Genomic DNA, 15,936 nt, shown 5'->3' on the forward strand with positions numbered 1-15,936 from the left:
AGACATGACAGCCATCTTCAGATATTTTCAAGGCTCTATTGCACAATGAGGAATACAGTTATCCCTCAGTATCCATAGGGGTTGGTTCCAGGACCTCTCCAGATACCCAAATCCAAGGATGCCCCAGTCCCTTGTATAAAATGGTGTAGCATTTGCATATAACCTGTGCACATCCTCCTGTATACTTTAAATCATCTTTAGATTACTTATAATACCTAATACAATGTAAATACTATTTAAATAGTTGTAAATACAATATAAATGCTATGTAAATGGTTGCCAGTGCCTGGCAAATTCAAGTTTTGCTTTTTGGAACTTTCTGGAATTTTTTTCAAATATTTTCTGCCTGGAGTTGGTTGAATCCACAGATATCGGGGTGGGGAGTGGTGAAGCAACCTGAGTTATACTTCTTTTTCACACATCCTTTGTCATCTTTTCAGTTTGCCCTTCAGTAGAACTCTGTGTTCTCTCCAGTTATTTGGTAAAATCATGGTGAAATTTTGAATCCAGCTAAGGTCAATATTACTGTAAGAAATTTGTATTTAATTTTGTACGACTAAACAGAAATGTGCCACAGTCTTTTCGGTAGAGGCAGTGTCATTAAGATCTTTTGGCTCTAAGGAGCAGCAGTGCCTTTCTAAACCATGAGCTCTCTTAGTGTTCTGTTGGTTCTTTAAAGCTTCTCATTACCTCCTTTCCCCAGAAATTCGATATGTAACATTTTTTAGTTTGACCCAGTCTGATTTCAAACTGGGAACTGGCTATTTCAGTTTATAATAAACTCATTAGTTTATTCAGCTTTTGTTATATTAGATGCCTGGTGCTATACTCAGCTTTAGGAATATAGAGATGATTGTAACCTATCTGCTGGGAATAAAATAAACACTCTAGAAGGGAAGAGAAAACTATAAATAAATAATTGATTGTGTAAGAAATAATAATTGTATAAAAATAATAACTGATTGTGTTATGATATATGCATTAGTAGTGGTAGATATGAATTTATAACATACATATTAAATTTAACTTAGTATCTATTCTTAAAGTTTAGATACACACTATTTTTTCCATTTTAGGTCCTTTTCCATGTGATATATGCGGTCGCCAGTTTAACGACACTGGAAATTTGAAACGCCATATAGAGTGTACCCATGGTGGAAAGAGAAAATGGACTTGCTTTATCTGTGGGAAATCAGTACGAGAAAGGTGAGGAATAATCTAAATACCCAGAAACATCCTGGTACTGTTATGTAGAAATAATTAATGAATGTATTTTATAAGGATTAGGGTAACACAAGACACAAGATACTTGAATTATGCTTTAATTTGAAATTTAAGGATAAAAGAAATTATGTAATATGTTGTAGAAGGTTGTTTATTCATTCATTTATTTATTTTAAAGACATAAGCTACAAAGACAGTGAGACAGAAAAATGACAAGAGCAACACAGGTTTGGAAGCTAGAAAGCAGATGTATCAGTGGTAACTGACTTAGCAGATCTGAGGAAGACAGATCCCAAAGTGGCAATGGAGAAATTGAGAACCTAGCTTACATCCCAGAAGCCACAAAAGGTATGGGAACTGGCAGTCTCAGATGCCTCTGGAACTAGGGTGAAGAACAGCTGGAGTAAGGAGCACTAGAGTCAGAACTGCTCTAGAAGTTAAGTTAGATCATTGGCTTCTCTTCCATCACCCACACAGGCCGTTGCTGCTGGACATCTTGGCTTTTAGATTTTACCCTTCAGACAGTAGATTAGAAAACGATTCCCTGAAAACATGAGCAACCAAAGAACAAATATATTCCCTGGTAAATAATACACCCAGACCACCTACAGTGAAACACAGAGTCATCAAGGCCTACCCATGCTCCCTGATCCTCCCATCTGTGTTTAGCCTATCACACTTAATCATGAGCAGACAGTGAAGAATTACAAGACACAGAAGGAGAACCTTTAACATGGGAGATTTATTCCAACACGAAACGAAACAAAAACTTGAAGGAAACATTATGCAGGAAGAAGAAAACTTGCAAAAAAAGAAGTAAACAATTACTAATATCCTCAGTTGAAGATATAGAATCCATTAAACAAGAACAGGATGTTATACAAATGAGTCACTGACGTGACAAATCAGAACTCCCAGAAATTCAAAGCATGATCCACAAAGTAAAGACCTTAACAGATGGATTGCAGGACAAAGTTAAGGGATCTCCAAAAAAGTAGAGCAAAAAAATACAGAATTGTAAAGTAAAGATTAGAACATTTGGAAACTAGGCAAGAGGTCCAGAAGGAAAGAACAGAGAAAATGGAAGGGAATAAAATCATCGCTGAAATAGTTCAAGATGATTTCCCAGAACTGAAAGACATGAGTTGCCAGACAGAAATGACCCACTAAATGCTTAGGACATTAGATGAAAATAAACCTACTCCAAGGTGCAGCACTATGATGTTTCAGAACACTGGGGACAAGGAGAAGCCTGTCTGTGCTTCTGTTTTTTCTAGGGAGAAAGTCGCACACGTGGAATTAAGAATGAGAGTTACTCGGACTTCCCTCTGAGCAGCAGCCCTGGAAGTAAGGTGGTCCAGTTGTACCTTCAAAATTTGGGGAAAAAAAAGAAATTCCAACCTAGAATTCTGTTCTTAATCAAACTGTCAACAAGTCTGAGGATAATAAGGATACTCTTCATGATGTCAAAAAATTAGCTTTCACTGTAATCTTTCTCATGAAGCCCCTAGAAGGTGTGCTTCACCAGAATGAGAAAGTAAACTGATGAAGAGGAAGACCAGGCAACAGGAAACAGGAATTTTAATACAGTAAAGAGCCAAAGGGAGTTCACGGGAGGATGGTGAATGAAGATCCCAGGGTGTCACATGTGCAGGATGGTGAATGAAGATCCCAGGATGTCACATGTGCAGGATGGTGAATGAAGATCCCAGGGTGTCACATGTGCAGGATGGTGAATGAAGATCCCAGGGTGTCACATGTGCAGGATGGTGAATGAAGATCCCAGGGTGTCACATGTGCAGGATGGTGAATGAAGATCCCAGGGTGTCACATGTGCAGGATGGTGAATGAAGATCCCAGGGTGTCACATGTGCAGGATGGTGAATGAAGATCCCAGGGTGTCACATGTGCAGGATGGTGAATGAAGATCCCAGGGTGTCACATGTGCAGGATGGTGAATGAAGATCCCAGGGTGTCACATGTGATCATGTGATGGGTACTGAGTCCACACTCATAGTGGCCGTGACCCATGACATGTTGAGGGTAGTCAGTGCTAAGATCCCTGCTGACATGTTTCCTCTGTTAACTAGTGGGCAGAATGCTGGAGTAGGTCTGACCCCAAGGCTTTATTGTTTTACTGTGGTAAGAACATTTAACACGAGATCTACCCTCTTAGCACATGTTTGGGTGTACAATGTGGTGTTGATAACCACAGGCACAATGCTGTACACTGGGTCTCTAGAACTTACTCATCTTGTGTAACTGAAACCTCATACCCATGAACAGCAACTCCCCATGTCCCCCTCGCTGACCCAAATTTTCATCTGTATTCTGCTGGCTGTATAATACCTGTATGCTTAAGAGGCTCCTGCTATTGTCTTTATGCCTGGCTGCTTGATTTAACTGAGGATACTCATTTCATTTCACAGAAATGTTCTTTTGTGACCTGTCCATGAGAACTAGACATAGGTCATGGTACGCCTAGGAGCCAAATAATACACAACAGCCTACTCACTTTGACCGTGTCTCTGCCAGATTCCAGTACCAGGTCCCCTCCAGCCAGCCAGATGTTCTGGTTGGGATGAACCCTATGCTTTGCAGTATTTGGTCGTGACTTTACTGCTGACAGCCTGGAAAGGGCTGGTGCCAACGCTCAGGAAGCTGAGCGGCCAGACCAACATGGAGACCCTGCTGCTATTACCTTGTGGGCCTTTTATCCAGTAGTGGCCATATTGTTAGGTTTGTGCTTGCTACTCAGTTTTTCAAAAACATACAATACATAGTTTAGTGATTTGTACTATATAGGTAGTAAAGCAAAGAAAGGGCATACTTACATAAATGGTTATTTCTGAGAGAGGGACGTGGTGGGGGATAGGACCAGGGAGGAGCATGTGGGGTGTTGTAAGGGATGGGAGTGTTCTCTGTCTTATCCTGCATATCAGCGTTTGGTACTGTTCTTTAAACAATATGTGTATATTTATATTCTTCAGTATATAGAAGTTCATTATTTTAAAAAGATTAGAAATGCCAGTTTCCTAAAACAAAGAAATGGGTATGATGGCAGGGAAATCAATGTGCTTTATTTATATGAAAACTTGTATTTACAGATTGGTAAATTATAGTTTATCTTATGCATTATAAATTTTTTTCCCTTAAAGGTCTTCCTGTAAAAACAAAAAGCAAACAAACCAAAAAAGAAAACAACCTTTCCATGTGTTTTCCTTTCTTCCCCCCAGAATAACTTTGTCCATCCTTACTCAGCAGTGTATGTACATGGGAAATCTCGGAATGTTAGAACTGTCGGAAATGCAGCAGTGGTTACACAGTGGCCCATCCAGGGTCGTCAGGGCTAGCAAGAGTTGTGTCCTTTATGTGGTTTCCCTTTATAACGTTGGCATCTGGAAATTACAAGTGCCTGTAAAGTTTTCTTTGCCTTAAAACATTCTTTTAACAAGTTTTGAGCACATATTGGAAAGGAATAGTACTGATAAATTGGATTTCTTATATATTATTAAACACTGTCCACTAAAATTAATGTCAGTTTTATGTAATCAGTAGTGACAATTGAGCATTTTTCATTTGTATTTCTTGGAAGTTTACATAAGCTATATATTAAATCTTAGAGCAAACCAATGGCAAAGTTAAATCATTTGCTTTTTTTAAGGAGAGAGACATAATAAACATGTTTATTTTGCTGGTGCGACTAATCCAATAAAGAGCAAACATATTGTAGGAAAAAGGGAATAATTGACATCGTTATCTGTTAGCTTGAACACTGTTCTAGTAAGCTTTCTAGAAATCTGTGTTTAATACATACGTTGGCATTAAAAAATCCGTAGCTAAATATATATATATTTTTTTTAATTCAGAACTACTTTGAAAGAACATTTGAGAATCCATAGTGGAGAAAAGCCTCATCTTTGTAGTATTTGTGGGCAAAGTTTTCGTCATGGAAGCTCATACAGGTAGGTCAAACCACTTTTTTCCCCAATATTAGGTACGATAAAATTATATCTCCATTTTAAAAAACTCTCTTTTCTTATCATTGCGTTAGTTGTTTGATGAATTAAAACATGTCTTAGCACTTGTGATAAGCAAAGTTGGGCAGAAAACTGTAGACTTTTGCCCCTACCTTTTAATATTCATTTTATAGTATAAAATATTTTAAAATATTTCCTCATCACTAAGTTTGGTGAATGCTTTACTGTCTAAGTCATTGTCATTTAAATATTTCATTATTTTTCTTTGAATCAAAATTCATGAAAACTCTGGTGTTCTAAAGTTGGTGTATTTTTTCAGTCCTAATTATCAAATAATATTTTAGTATGAAAATATGACAAAATTAAAAACTCCAGGATTCTCAGTTTTAGAATGTCTTCTGAGTATTAGTTGTAACTTACGTAATATTTGTATAGCTGAGTGCTGACTACATTTGCAATTTATGAAAAGTAGTTTTTTAATGAATAAATAATAGATTACTTACTGTGAGATATGTATACAATTTCAAATTTTGTTAATATTCTTAAGAATCTAGGTTTTACACTATCATTTCTTACTTACCTCTTTTTAAGTTTAAACAGAAGGTTTCCCCTTTAGATGTAGTCCAGTCCATTTACTGGTTTTAGTCATAGGGGAATCAATACCTGTTTGGACAACTTGAATGGGAAGGCTGTTCATTTCACTAGGATGTATTGATATATAGTTGGAGGATTGTGGGGATAAAAGTAATTCAAATTAAATGAATTTTAATAACCTATTATACTAACCTTTTATAATCTGTTTTTGGGTGACTATGAAATGAGCCACACTTTATTTGTTTAGTGTGAAGAAAAGTAGTAAAATGTGATTGTCAGAAAGTTGATTACTTATCAGATTTGCTAAGTTCTCAACTGTCAGTGTGTAAGTGGTGTCGGTTGTCCAGAATAGGATTAATCCTTAGTAATTTGCTATCATCATATGTTTAAGTCACTTGTGCACTTACCCCCAGTGTCCGATTCTAATTCCATCTGATTCAGTCCTCCTTTTGCTCCCTCTGCAACATCGGCTGACGCCCCTAGACATTTGGTAGGTTCCCAGAAGCAGATTTAGGATCTTAAAGTCAGGAAGGAGTATCATCCAGAGGTCGTGGGAGCCTGTGCAGATGTTGAAGTGCTGCTTTGAAACTGGTGAGTGGGAGCCCTGGAGTCAGGTGGTGAAAGTGGGAAGGACCCTGAAAGTCAGAAATGGAGCAAATAATGGGTGAGCGTGGTTGAGTAAGCAGCCAGCTCTTGTTATTTAGAGTTAACCAAGTTTTTTCCTTCTGTGTCACTAGTGTCAATGGGCTTCAATTTTTTTTTCCTTCTGTGTCACTAGTGTCAATGGGCTTCAATTTTTTTTCTTCATAGACTTCACTTACGAGTACATCACGACGATAAAAGATATGAGTGCGATGAATGTGGGAAAACGTTCATTCGTCACGATCACCTTACAAAGCATAAGAAAATACATTCAGGTGAGGCGCGTTTTGTAATGTTTCCAAGATCCTTTTCAAAAACACCTGAAAACCACATCATGTTTATTTTGGCTGTAATTTAAGTAATTTGGTATATTTGGTCACCTCTTTGTAATACTGATTGTAAAAGCCTTTTTTAAAAAGCATCTGAAAGAGACATAATTTTGTGACATGTTTTTTGGTCACTGTAATTTTAATCACTTGGTTACCCTTTATGACCACAAACTGTATTTTAAAATTTGTTTTAATCAAATTCTCAAGGTTTGCATTTTGCATATTATGTAGATATGTGCAGTAATTACTATTGGCACTTCTTTGAAGGAAGAAGCCGATATAATATTTCTCATTTTGATTGGATTTGAAAGAAGTTAGCAAAACTTGGATGCTTGAAGAGAGTTATTATAATTGGGGTGTTAAAGTTGATGTACTAGTGAATTTTTGAAGCCCTGTCTTTGGAAGAGTACCTTAATAATCCTGATCAATTTCAGATCTTTATTCTGTATTTATAATTTTTATACTCTGGGGATTTATTTCATATTTTCCTCTCAGATTGATGTTCAGGAAGTGCTAAAAGAGCCACCTATATGAGCACAATAATGGGAAAGAGCCATCTCTATGACCCCAGTAGAACAGGTGATTATTATTATTATTTTAAACATAATTAAAATATAAAGTATGCAACAGTTATAACATTTTCTTAAATGACCCCAGTGAGGCAGGTTGCGGTTGTTATTGCCACTTTTAAGAGATGCTAAAGGTCTGATGACTTTCTCGCTGGAATTGCGCATTTCCATTTTCAGGAGGAGAATTCTAAATTCCTAATCCTAGAGGTCACATGTTTAATTGCACACGGGTGTTAAGTTGAGACTGGTTTTTAAAGGCCAAGCCTTTGTAACTGAATATAAGAATAGAGATGACAAATTGGACTCATCTAGAATTTTCCTTTATATTTGTATTTTGGCTCATTGCAAATGTAAGAAATCCCCACAGATGAAAAATCTTTTAAAAGTAAAGCACAAAGATCTGAAAATGTTCAGGTCCTTTTTATAAACATAAGACAGCCTCATCTTGATTAAGTGTGCATTCATTTGAGGTGTTTGATATCCAGACTTACGTATTCCTAAAAAACATCCTGAGTTTTGAAGTCCTTTCATTTATCTTACTCTGTTACACTGAAAGTCAGTGTTTGAAGTGTACAGCAAAAGGCTACTGATTCCTTCTCCAAGTGGGGAGGAGGCTTCACACCCATAAAAATAAGTACAGAGTCATTGAAGGAAGATACTTGAGTAAGAATATAAGGCAAACAGCCCCGATAAAGGGTGGCTTTACCTTCCTGGTATATGTTTTCTACCGTGTTATATTACTGTTGGATAATTTGTTTCTGGGGATAAAAAAAAAATTGAAATGCACCTTATAATGAAAATATTTGGGTCTTTAAGGTGAGAAGGCTCATCAGTGTGAAGAATGTGGAAAATGCTTTGGTCGTAGGGATCATCTCACTGTCCATTACAAAAGTGTACACCTTGGAGAGAAAGTGTGGCAAAAGTAAGTGAAAAGGCAGTTTCTCATCATCATTACCTTGATAAGTCTGGGGTGGAGGAAAGTTGTCTCATAGTTCATTTTATGTAATTGAGGTTGGGTTAATCAACGATTTTTCTCTAGCTTCTATAGCTTTTCTGCAGACCTAAAGGAATTGAATGTAGCATATTTTTCATACTTGTTTTCGGTTGATTCAAAGGCTAGGAGGAGGTAGACATTGAAGTGAATGACTAGTATAAAATCTTGGCTTTCTTTGGGGATTTCATTTATGTTTGGTTTCAGGGGCTCTTGGAGAGCTAAATATAAATAAACATACTGCCTACATATAGTGTCATTAATGTGACAGCAGTTACTGGAAAATGTTTGTTGTCAGAATTTAAACCTCTTTTTATTTACACTAAACATTTAAAATGGTATCTCGTTTGAAGGAGGTATGTACTGTCTTTGAACATCAACTTTTTAGTACAGTTTAGATATCCAAGCTTAACTGAGATTAGTTGTTGAGTTTAAAATGTTCAAAGAAGTTCTGTTCTTGGACTAGGTACTTAGAACAAATGGTAAGTAATAGACTTGGTCTAAGGTGTCAAGAAACTTAGTGTAATGATATGATCAACAAAATACACATAGTATATGTAAATGTAGTAAATGATAGGCCAATTTGAAGAAGAGTAATGAGTGTTGATTTGTATTTTTTTCCATTTTCATGTATTGGTTTATTGTTTCTTTCATTGATTTTGTTCAGTGATACACTCATTGAATCAATGTATTCATTGTAGTCATTGAACTCTTGTATTCACTAGATACAAGGAATGCTGCTAAGTGTTGGGATATAAAGATGTACATGATGCTGTCTGGAGTAGAAAATAAAAACTTCCAACATATTGTATGAGTGGGTGGAAAATAGAACTGCAAACTCACTTGCTCCAGAGATTCTATAACTGTTTTTCTCAACTCCTTTATACCCTTAAATATTATTCAGTACCTCGGGGGCTTTTGTTTATAGAAATTATATAATATAAAAATAACATTATTGTTTAAATAAATTATATAATCATATTAGAAATTAAAATGATTTAAAATTAAGTACTTATTAATTCATTTAAAATAATAATATACCCATCATGCTAACATGAATAGCCATTTTATGGAAAATAACTACATTACAGAACAAAAACAAATACTAAAGAGTGGCATTTTAAAAATATTTATTTATTTTTGGCCGTGCTGGGTCTTAGTTGTGGCATGTGGACTTCTTAGTTGCGACATGCATGCGGATCTTGTTCCATGAGCAGGGATCGAACCCAGCTCCCTGCATTGGGAGTGTGGACTCTTACCCGCTGGACCCCCAGGGAAGTCCCAAGAGTGGCATTGTTTCACATTTTTGTAAATCTCTTTAATGGCTTCATAGAAGACAGTTGGATTGTCATATGTGCTCTTATGTGTTATTTTGTTTGAAGTAAATGAAGAAAGTCTAGCTCAGTCAGATACATAGTTGGTAAAACGAGGAGTAGAGGAATATTAAGCCTTAGAAAATTGTGGTTGTTATTACTCTTTGCTGCCACACCAAAACTAAACCAGTGGTAGTTTCTTCAAGGTAGTTGCAAAGAGGAATCTGAAACAAGATTCATGAAGCTTTCATACTCTTCCATTGAGTCTATTGGTCTATCTTGTGCTCTGAAGTGGATTTTTAACCTACTGTAATATGCATTTGTCATTTGGAAAATAAGGGTTCACTGAGTTATGCAGATTTTCCCCATGTTACCACATTTCACAGTACAGGAACAACAAATCACACTTGTTAACATTGCTTCCAGTCTCTCAGAAGAACTGGGAAGCTGTCAAGATCACAGGGGCAGATGCAAGTTTTCCAAAATTCTTAATTAGCTTGAAAGCTCAAATTTTGTCACTGATAACAAATACTGTCAGTTTTTTCCCTTGAAGTGACAGGCTTACTTCATTGAATTTTCAAGAAAATGTCTGCCACCTACTCAAGTCCAGCTGTACTCTGACTTCCGTTTCCTCAAGTGGAATGGTGCTCCGTGAGGGGAGGGATCCCTGGGCTCACAGCGGGTCTCGCAGGCGCCTCGAGCACACAGGGTACCCAACATGCAGTAGAGCTTCATGCTTCCCACCTCATCACGAGGTTAGCAGAAAGGCCACAGTGCCAAGGATGAACTTTAATAAAATTAGTAATTTTACTGCTTTATCACAGTTGTTTTTCTTTCTGTGAGTACATCATGGTGAAAATGTACAGTGACCATTAGTACATTTTGGTATCACTACCTTGTTTAGAGCTGAGGCACCACCACTTTTACCCACTGTTCCTTTTGCTCTTTAGTGTAAATGTCAACATTGTGAGAAAAGCAAGTCATGTTTAAAGTATGATTTTGAAAATAATTTTGATCTCGTAGACCCTATGAAAGAGCTTTGGGATCTTCCCCACCAGCAGGGCCTGTGACCTATCTGCTGGCCTAGATACTTGTGGAACCAGAATCTGTATTCTCCATGCTCTGCAAGGGCTGCTAAGGGTGGATCTAGAATATGGAGCCTTACGATCATTTTGTGGAACCAACACTTACTTCTAAGAGATAAAAAGCCATTGAAGATTTTAAACAAGAGGATGACACAATTGGATTTGTATTTTAGGTACATCACTCTTATTGATATATGGAAGCTGGATTAGTGGTGGATAAATCTGGAGGCAAGTAAATCAACCAGTTAGAAGGCTGTTATAATCTAGGAAAAAGATGGTGAGGACCTAAACTAGGCAGTAGCGTTAATAATGAACAGTGGAAGGTACTTATTTGACCAATATTTAGGCCTTTATTGAGGGAATGGGAGCAGTCACAGGTGATTCCTGTTTCCAAGGAATTCCTGTTTCCAAGTGAGTGGTTGATTGACACCAGCCACTGAGTTAGAGAATATAACATAGGGAGATGATGAGTTTGGTGTATATTGACTTTGAGATGCTCAGTGCACACTGAAACATAAAATCCGATAGGTGGATAGTAGTCTGCATCTCAGAAGTGAAGTCTGGGCTGTGTATAAAGAATTACACGTGAGCACTTTATGTGCAGATTATTCAAGGAGAGAACGTGGAGAGTGATGAAGACTAGCACCCACCCCCCAACCAGTCATTTTCAAATGTCTCTTCTTCTAAATGTTTTTAAATGGTGACTCCTTCAGTATCGTCTCCTTCACTTTCTGTTCACTGTTGTTAAGCTGTTGGGATGTGACCTCTGACCTTACTATCCCTCTCCAGTTGCTATCAGTGGGAGTCTCTTATTGCCAAATCTAGGAGACATGTTTAAATCCCTTTCATACTAGGTAGGCATCTCTGCTCCATGTGGAACTGTGTATCACTCCTGCCCTGAAAATCTCTGCTCTTCAGCATCTGTGTGAGAATGGAGAGATATATACATAGAGCCTGACCCATGCAGGTCCTTGTAGATTTTATCTTTTTCCTACATACACTGTGAGACAGTTTGTGTTTTGAGCATATCTGTGTTTAAAATGTCACTCTGTCCGTAGTACAGACCAAGATTTCCTAGCCACAATACTACTGACATTGGGGCCTGGTCATTCTTTGTTGTGAGGCTTTCCTGTGCATTGTGGGATGTTTATCAGCATCCCTGGCCTCCACCCACTAGATGGCAGTGGCCAGTAGCACCTACCTACCCCTAGTTGCGAGAACCAAAATTGTCTTCAGGCATTGCCACATGTCCCAGGGGGGTCAAAACTGCCCCTAGTCCAGTTACCACTGCTGCTTTCTCTATGTGCCCGTGGGAACTCTGTTTGTATCTCTGTATTTACCATGGATATACATGGAATAAGACAAGCCAGGCATACAGGTTGCAAGTCTTTTGCTAAGTTTATCTATGACACTCCCAGTTCACTAAATCCACATTATCTTTTTAAATGTCCATTTCATCAAGTAGAAGTAAGTTCCTAGAAGACAGGGCCTTGCATGGTGTCTCTGTAGCTACTTTGTAAATGTAGAGTTGGATGAATTGAAAAGTGAGAATGGCATTTGAAACCTTAGGCATACTATTGCTATTTAATATTAGTAACAACATGATAAACATTCCAGTAACACTCAGTGGATATGTTAAGGCCAACTGTCTTCTAGAACATTATGGTAGCCTGTATTTGATTTGTTTTTCTGTGTACTCATTAGAAGTGAATTGCTTCCAAGGTGAGATGATATGGCTTTCCTAGTAACTACCACTTAAATGCTAACCATTTTACAAATATATTAATCCTAACAACTAAATTTTGAGTTTAGGATTGTTTAACTCACGAGTACATACTCTTAGGCACTACACTTTGCTTCTAAGTTAACTTCTGAGTAATTTATAGCTTTTTATGTCTATTAATCTACAATAAAAATAAAGGACTGGTATCTCATTCTTTTTTACTTAGGTGTAAAATTTATTTTATTTTGAGTTTATAATATTTATTTGTTATAAAGCGTACCTACCGAGGAAAAGTATCCCCTTTTGATGAATGCAGATTTTGAGACTGCTGCAGTTTCATTTTTGCATCTGTTTTAACTAGGGTACAATTTATATACAGAGAAATTCACTGTTTTTAGTGTGTAGCTCTGCAGGTTTTGACAAATGCATGCAGTCACGTAATCATTACCATAAGTTGAGACACAGAATAGATCTATATCACCCCTGAAATGTCCACCATGTACCTTTGTAGTCAACCCCCTTTTACCCCTCTCATTGATTTTTTTTTTCTGTCCCTACAATTTTTCCTTTGGTATTTTTTAACAGAAAATAATAATACAAAAGTTTACTGATTTAAAGCTTAAAATTAAGCAGTTTAAAGTTGAAAATCTAAGGACATCTTTTATAGATTTATTTGTTAAATATAACTGGAGAAGGAAGAATCAGAGATAAGGTTGATACTTCGAAACTATTTCCATGTTCATTTGGAGTTCTATGCTTTACTAATGTGAGAATTATATATGAAGTTGTAAATGAAGTTGTAACTTATTTTCATTATGTTATTTATTAAAATTATATTGAAAAGCTCAAACCTTTTTATTTTCTTAGATATAAAGCAACCTTTCATCAGTGTGATGTTTGTAAGAAAATTTTTAAAGGCAAATCAAGTCTGGAAATGCATTTTCGGACACATTCAGGTAAAACCTAATGGGTATTTTATATATATTCTTGTGTAATTATTCAGAAGTGAAATATGGACATTTATACTTTGTTGTTCTTGGTGAAATTGTTTTGTTTTTTCCCCCAGTAAGATTTTTACTTATTAGAATTGATGTCATGAACAGACAATATTCTGATCTGCTATTCCATGTTATGTAAGCTTCAATACTTTTGAATATCACTTTGTAGAATTTGGGAAAATTTTTTTCCATAGGGAATGTATTCAACTTTTAGTTCTCATCTTCCCCTTTTCTGGTTGTTTATGGTTCCTCTATATCTATGAGACTCTCTGAAGACATTTCTTTTATTTTCTTCTCTTTTAAAAGAGTAATTCAAATATGACCTCATTGTCCTGCTTACCAATTACTGTTATTTATTTATTTATTTATTTTTGGCCGCATTGGGTCTTCGTTGCTGTGTGCAGGCTTTCTCTAGTTGCGGCAAGCAGGGGCTACTCTTCGTTGCGGTGCATGGGCTTCTCATTGTTGTGGCTTTTCTTGTTGCCAAGCACGGGCTCTAGGCACACGTGCTTCAGTAGTTGTGGCACATGGGCTCAGCAGTTGTGGCTCGCAGGCTCTAGAGCGCAGGCTCAGTAGTTGTGGTACACGGGCTTAGTTGCTCCGTGGCATGTGGGATCCTCCCGGACCAGGGCTTGAACCCGTGTCCCCTGCATTGGCAGGTGGATTCTTAACCACTGCGCCACCAGGAAAGCCCCCAAGTTACTGTTGCGTAGCTTTCCTTTTTACATGTGATTTATAGTAGAATGTTTTGTTGTGATTTATAGGTAGTTACAGTAGAATGATTTGCTTCAGCTGCTTTCCAGAAGTTATTTTCTTAATCTTTCCTTTTTTCCCTTGACAATGCTACCATATATTGAAACATAGATTGTTGGATTTTTTCCTCTATGTTGTCATAGTTCTTGTTTGACTTCTCATGTAAATTAACAATTTTTAAAGCTTTCTTTGCTTCTTTTTAAGAAAGAAACCCATTAATGCATTTATGGCTGCCTTGCTTTATATTTACTTTGGATTTTGTCAAGCTGCTGTTCTGGTAGGGAAAAATAATTGATTTCATAAATATCAGAATTGGAAATAACTGGATTTGGGCAATTTCAGTAGCAAAGAATGTCAGTAAAGAATTTGTTACTGATATAGTACTGCTGTTAAAAATAAAATTACACCTCTCTCAAAATGAGAAAGTCATAATTTGGGGGGTATATAAATAGGAGTAAAAAATGAGGAAACTATATTAATGCTAGTCTCCACACTAGTTATAAGTAATATGCCTAATAAACTCATGATTTGAAAAAGGTGGTGAACTTATGAAAAGTTAATTTGAAACCACTGATGATTTAAGAATTGTAAAACTACAGGAATTATCTAGAGGAGAAAGTTAATAAGAGCTGGCTTTATAACTGCATTAAGTTTTTTGAAAACACTGATTTGTAGTAATTAGTTGATGACCAGTGACCGTGGAATTCTCATCTCTGGATATCTCAAAGTTAGTTGGAATTAGGGGCAAGTCCCTCTGCCCATTGAAAATTGAGGAAATGAGCTCTGTTACAGAATAAGATAAAGCTTATGTCTGTTATGAAATGAGAGGGAGAAATCATTTGAAGCAGGGGTCAGCCCACTTTTTTGGTAAAGGGCTGGATAGTAAATATTTAAGTTTTTGTGGGCCAGACAGTCTCCATCTCAACCACTCAGCTCTCTGTGGTAACATGAAAGCAGCCATAGAAGGGTATAAATAAATGAATGTGACCACATTCCAAGAAAATGTTATATACCAAAACTGGCAAGAGACTGTATTTGGCTTTCAGGCTATAGTTTGTCACCTCTTGATCTAAAGTGATCAGCAGGCTACCCAGACAGGACTTCACAGAGCAGCTGTTCTAAGAACTGGGTGCTATGCTCCCAAGTCCACTCCTGAGATTTACAGGTCCAGAAACTCAATTTTATATCTGTGCACTAGTAGTTATAAGTATTGTGAGGAGTTCTTCAATAACCACTGGAAGTAGAATCACCAGAGTGTCAGCTTACTATTCACCCTCTATAGAATGAGATATTAATGTGTGCTGGCCAAGGTGTCCTTTTCTCTTATCAAGGAAGTAGAGTTGCTAAATTTATTCATCAGAAGGAGAATTGCTAAATGTAGTTGTAGAATAAAATTAGGTAATAATTGTATGGAATCATTTACTGAGGAAATGGTGAAGGATGCTGAGCCATCTTTCCTGTTCTAACAGTGTACCTGTCTGGTGATGAGAATAATTGTGTTCCCCAGATTCCTTTTCTCTAGTGCAGGTACCCTTAGTGCATTGTCTGTACTGTTAGATTCTTGTTTTTTGGAATCCCCTTGCCGGACTCACTACAGACTTCTTCTCTTCCATTATTCCTTCTTTAGAAGAGGTACAAATAATTGATTGGTTTTAGTTTTGGCCAGGTCAGTACCCTTAAGTGCTTCAAATGAATAGATATGTGCTCTTCTTTTCTTTTTTTTTTTTTTTTTTTT

The 15,936-nt window shown here is 36.9% G+C and overlaps 1 protein-coding gene across 1 annotated transcript in view; it reads left to right on the plus strand.

Moving 5' to 3' along the window:
* Positions 1–15,936, plus strand: part of ZBTB41 (zinc finger and BTB domain containing 41) — a 46,050-nt gene that overhangs the window by 22,244 nt on the left and 7,870 nt on the right. Inside the window, exons 5-9 of the mRNA XM_007459662.1 lie at positions 1,077–1,206; positions 5,094–5,189; positions 6,609–6,715; positions 8,155–8,260; positions 13,318–13,406. Coding sequence (XP_007459724.1) covers positions 1,077–1,206; positions 5,094–5,189; positions 6,609–6,715; positions 8,155–8,260; positions 13,318–13,406 — 528 coding nt within the window. The remainder of the gene's footprint in view (positions 1–1,076; positions 1,207–5,093; positions 5,190–6,608; positions 6,716–8,154; positions 8,261–13,317; positions 13,407–15,936) is intronic.

Source organism: Lipotes vexillifer, unplaced genomic scaffold (genome assembly GCF_000442215.2).
Source record: "Lipotes vexillifer unplaced genomic scaffold, Lipotes_vexillifer_v1.1 scaffold830, whole genome shotgun sequence".
In the NCBI taxonomy this organism is placed as follows: Eukaryota; Metazoa; Chordata; class Mammalia; order Artiodactyla; family Lipotidae; genus Lipotes; species Lipotes vexillifer.